Source organism: Myiozetetes cayanensis, unplaced genomic scaffold, assembly GCF_022539395.1.
Source record: "Myiozetetes cayanensis isolate MyiCay16 unplaced genomic scaffold, myiCay2020 scf6-25, whole genome shotgun sequence".
Lineage (NCBI taxonomy): Eukaryota > Metazoa > Chordata > Aves > Passeriformes > Tyrannidae > Myiozetetes > Myiozetetes cayanensis.
The window spans coordinates 35,679,638-35,685,099 of NW_026087853.1; the positions used below are offsets into that span (position 1 = coordinate 35,679,638).

The window sequence follows — 5,462 nt, forward strand, 5'->3', positions numbered from 1 at the left end:
ACACTTTGAGTTTCTCAGCTGCAGGGTTTTCTGTTCCTTAGAGTCTATTCAGGGCTGTGAAGAGACAAGATCCCAACAGATGGGATGTCTGTTATAGCTGGAAAGGCTGGAGTACCAGTGGAACTTGTTTGATTTTTGGGCCATGTTTTTACAACATGATCCCATATTGTAAATTTCTTCAGTGTTAAGTTCAACAGTGTTCCTGCATGAGTGATGTGGCTTATTTGGAAACTTGGAAATCATTCAGTTGATAATGAGAACTGTAGGAAAAAAGAATTTTAAAACTGCAAAGGTTGGTGAGGATACTCCTTGGGCTCTTCTTTTTTTGTGTGTCTTTCTTTAATTTCTGTTAAATTGAAAGGTTTGTCTTCGTTGCTCTTCTGTGCCTAAAAGCAACTTAAGGTTGAAAACAGTTGTCAGTAGTATGCTCTTAACATGTATTCATTTTAACTTTATTTTTTTCCCCCCACTGCAGTGCTCTTCCAGCTCTTCTGGATTCAGATGAGGTCAGTAAAGAAGTCTTCAGTTCAAATTAGTCTTCTCACATGCCAAAGGAGTCATGAGTCAGCTGATAAGGACTTTGTTTATTAGAACTGGACTCTGATCTTGTCAGTGCAGCAGTAAAATACTACAAGTGGGGAAGGATAGTAGGGACAACTTCTTAGAATACAAACATGTATTCTAAATAATTTATTCTAAGAAAAGTGCTATATCTGCTACATAAGTTGGACTCCTAACTTAAAATGCATATAAGTTTACATTTGTTGTGAATGTGCACATTCTGAATAAGGTAAACCTATTGGGGGAAATGACAACACTGGCTATTTTATTTTCCAGGAAAGAATGATTACGCACTTTGAAAGGTCCAAAATGGAATGAAGGAGTAGCTTTTTGCTATTGGAAATGGAAATGCCTCTTTTAAAGTTGCTTGGTGGAGCAAGTTCATCCTGCTGATTTGTTTCTTGATCTCAGCCTTGAAAGTTTGCTTTACTGTCATGGAGGGTGTCTTGCTGTGGAAGAAGTTCACAAGGACATTCTAAACCTTTTGGAAATTTGAATTTACAAAGTTGCTGCAAGTTTGGATTTTTAAGCAATTTACATATGTACTATTCCAGCACCTTCTGTAACTTTTCAAATATTTAATCTGTGAAACTAAAATTCCTAATGTCTGCTTGAGGAGTTTATATCTCAATGTTACAATTGACACCTAGAGGTGAACTGCCTGTACCTTCTGGGGGGAGGGTGGGGACAGCTAGAAGTAAGCACTGAAGAAACAACAGACCCATTTTCTGGTAGATGCAACTGCTGTTGTATGTCATGTGCCCAATATGCATGAGAGGGTTTTAGAGAGAAGCTCCTGTTGATGAAGAAAATTAAGATGCCGGAATAGAAATATTTGGAAAAGTTACAATGATCTGAGTTTTTAACAAAATCAAGTGCAATTTTATTCATAACACTGTGTATGAAAGATTTTCTATTTTAAATGCCATTGACATATAGGTAACAGCTGTCTAGAATTAACACTCGCTGTTGTGGCACATCTCATTGCCGGCAATGTGGTGGATGCCTGGAAAAATTATTTGCCCCTGCCTTTCATGTGTTGCATGATTTAATTTAAAACAACAAATAAAACGACAACACAAAACATTACCAAACGCACTCCTGCAGCACTCCAAAAGTGCTTGACCACACATGTTAAGCATATATTAACTAGATGAGTCAGCACAGCTCTTCTCCCTTTACATGTGACATCTCCCATCAAGAAGTCGGCGCTCTTCTACAAGAAGATGGCATTGCTTTCTAGAGGGTGCAAGCACTGCCTACCTTACTTGAAAGAGGCTTTATGGGGAGTCCACAATGCTGGGATAATTCTGTTCCCAGTGTTGGTTTAGAATGCTCCCATGTAAGTGATCTGATGATGAGCTTTCCTGTCCCAATTGGTCCCTATGGCCAAGAGGTACTCTGAGATCACTGTGTTTCAGTCAAAGTTGCAGACTCCTATATAATTACATTATGTTTCTCCTTTTGAAATGAAAAAGAGCATTTGGTGTTCTGTTTTTATTTTTTGCTTGGCTGTAACAGCTACACTTGCAATAACTTCCTTCCTCATGGAAACCCACTGTGGACTGTATGACAAAAGTTCTAATTTGGGTTCATAACCTTTACAGCTGATGATTACCAGGCAAGCAGCAGCTGGACAGCTCAGGAGCAGATGTGGCTGCCGCTGGAATGGCGTAGGGAGTAAGCTTTTCTGGTTCTTCACTCATAGCGGTGTCAGCAGAAATAAACATGTGCCTGTACTTCATTCATTCCACTGTAAGGTCTGGTAGCTTAGGTGTAGTTCATCTTTATCAGCAGTTCAAGCTGAAATGTGGCACTTTACAGTAGAGTAGCTGAGGCACAAGGACATAGTATCTTCTGCTAGGTGTGCTGTGGAGCAGTGAACCCTCAGCAGATGGGCAGAGGAAAAGAAAAAGCTGTGGCTATAGCAGCTCACTCTGCTTCTGCAGGAGTTGTTGGAGCTCTTCTTTAGGCCACAGGTAGAACCTTTAATTAAAAACACTTCTAATTTGCTATGCTTAATTGATATAGATGAAAAAAAAAATGTTACCTCCATGTCCTTTTGAGGAAATTTTGTGAAATAAAGCTACACAAAGCTCGCTATTTAATAGGGGGGGGTTCTGTTTTGATTTTTTTTTTTTTAAATCCTATTGTTCTGGGTTGTTTGGGTTTTTTGAACCAAATAGGTAAAATGTTCTCTACTGGAAGCACAACAGTTTGTATGTACTATTTAATAAAGGCTAGGCAAAGAGGAGAAAGGCTTATATTGTGTCCTTCCACTTTCTTACTATCTGTTGTCTCACAGGAGGAAGTGTTAACATCTTCACAGAGCTCCCTGATTTTAGCTCTTTATTGCACAGTATTTATAATTCAGTTATTCCAAACAATTCTTTTTTTTTTTCCTTGTTGAGCTTGACAATAGAGTGGAAATCTGTCATTTGAAAAGCTAGTACAGGCAGAGCATCTAATAAATTTCTGAACAAAAGATCTAAGCAGTTTCCCTGGTTAAATTAATAATTTAAAGACTAAAATAAATGTAGTAGCAAGTGTGGTGCATGCAACCTATGACTACAGTGGTAGGTCTTAGGGCAGTCCTTGCTGCTTTCTACCCTTCCATCCTTGTATGCACCTGAAGCAGTATCTGAAGTTGTCCTCAATTCCACGGGGGTCTTGTTGATCCCTTGGTTAGCCATTTTTTGTTTTCCACTTGTTATCAGTTCCTGTATCCTTGGAAGGTATCTGCTTCCTAGCCTACAGCAAGTGTCTGCTGTGACTTGTTTGTAGCCTTATGGAAAAATTGTGAGAGCCCAGCTCCCGCAGTATTGTGTGGGCTATGGCACGTGCACAGCTGCTCCTGCAATTCTGATTCCAGGAGAGATGGAGAAAAGCAGTGGACGAGATGTCGGTGAGGAGCAAAGAGGGCATGTGCAAGGGAGTTGCAGCAATGTGGCCTCTCCCACAGCAGCATGTTTGGTCAAGTATGTTGGTTCTACTGAGGGGATCTTTGCCTCTTCTGACACTCGGTTTTGCTCCCAAAGATGAGTTGGCTCTGTGACTTGGAAAAGCTCAGGAAAGCTTCCTCAGCAAGCTAGCTTGCTAGAATGCCTGAAACCAGAAATCCTGCAGGTTGTTACTTTAATTATGTAGACAGGGAAGACAATACAAATTTATACCCGTTCTTTCAGAAGGGTACTGGAATTTTAAAACAAACCATGCAAACTACTCTGAAAAACTTGGTGAGCTGGAGGGAAAAACGATCTACTCTTAGGTCTGAGATCTGCAAGTGTTTTTATTAACTAGAATGATGTGGAGAAGCTGAATTTTCTTTAGGAAATTTGGCTGCTGACTTCAAATATCTTCAACAACCTGTTCCTAATAATGTTCTGCTTACAGAAAAAATAAATGTCTGACAGTTTTTTAAGAGTTCTTGTGCCTCATTAGTTCTGTATAGATTTGTTTGTGAGAAGTAGCTGTGGTACTACTGTTGCAATTGTAGCATGTGCATACCATGCAGAAAACTGAAAACACAGTGAAGCAGATGATGTTGTTGACCAGCTTTTCATTAGGGTGACAAGATGTTCCTGCTGAGAACTCTGCAGGAGGGACTGAGTAAGAGGTCACATAGCATGGTAAAGAAATTACAGAATCACCGGCTTGATGGGCAGTGAGTCAGGATCATAAGACCTGGAGTAGGGAAGGGTATGCTTGTTTTATCCTGCAGATGTAGCAGTGTGTGAGTTTGTGGGCTTTGTTTATCCTCCTGTTCACTTTATACAGCATTTTATGTTGTACACTAAAGGAAGGGTATGGTACTTAAAACCTGAAGAGGCCAATGCCTCACAAATAATTTGCTCTCTGGATTACAACCATTTGCATGTGAACTCATTATTACCCAGTATTATTGAAACTTTTGTTTCACTAAATCAGTGCTATATCCCTTTTTCCTTTTGTAGGGATCCTAGGTCAAAGAGACCAGCTACATACCTGAGCCATAACTCCTTGGGCAATTTGCAGTTCTGGTATCTGAAAAGGCCATGTGACTTAGCAGAGTTTTGTGCTTTAGCAGGGTTTCATTCCTGAGCTGGAAAGAAGCTGGATGCAAGAACACCATGCTTGTTCTCCCCTTCCTGTGCTTTGATCTCCCAGCACAGAGCATACTCAGTTCCTGTTTTCTAAACCAGTGGTCTCTGTTGGTGAAAATGCTTGCAGAACTTAGTTTTTTGAGTTTGGTTTAGTTAGTTTAGTTTCTATGTCAGTGATGGGGAATGTTGCACCTCTCCACGATTGAACTAAATGCAACTGTGGCCTATTCTGGAAGGGACAAGGTGACAAAGATTTCCCCCTGGAGTCTGAACTTCACCGGCCAAGTTCATAGCGTAAGTTCACTGAAGTAGAAATGGTGACCTCCAAAAATGGACATTTACTTGCAAGATATGCCTTGCTCTTCTCATCTGGTTGCCTTAGGTTATGCAGGCCCTTGTATACCATGTGACTTTCCTACCTGCTCTGGTTTGTGTAAGCCAAGGGAAACCAAACACCTCTTAGACTGAAGCTGTGGGCAGACGAGTGTTTGCTACAGCCAGTCCCTTTTCTTTGGGCTGTACGAAGCTGCACAAGGATTATGCCCGGCTAAGAAGAGTCCCCTCGGCGACACCATCCTGGCCGTGCCGACATGCGTTTCCCGGGGCGGGCCGCTCCTGTTTGTTGGGCTGCCGGGGCGGGGACCGCGCTGGGACAGCCCCTGGCGTTCTGTCCCTGGCGGAACTCGCCGGGCTGTGCCGAGACCACCGCGGGCCGGGGGAGGGACGAGCGCGGCGGGGCGCGGGCGGGAGCAGCGGAAGCGGCGGCGGGGCGGGCGGTGCCGGAAGGGGCGGGGAGCCCTCGGGCGGCGCGGGCGCTTC

At 42.4% G+C, this 5,462-nt stretch overlaps 1 protein-coding gene across 3 annotated transcripts in view; it reads left to right on the top strand.

Annotated features, from left to right (window-relative positions):
• Nucleotides 1–2,825, top strand: part of TMEM87A (transmembrane protein 87A) — a 76,268-nt gene extending 73,443 nt beyond the window's left edge. For all 3 annotated transcript variants that reach the window (XM_050336290.1, XM_050336288.1, XM_050336289.1), the window contains exons 19-20: nt 476–506; nt 838–2,825. In XM_050336290.1, coding sequence (XP_050192247.1) covers nt 476–506; nt 838–879 — 73 coding nt within the window. In that variant the 3' untranslated portion in view covers nt 880–2,825. The remainder of the gene's footprint in view (nt 1–475; nt 507–837) is intronic.
• The last annotated feature ends 2,637 nt before the right edge of the window (nt 2,826–5,462 follow it).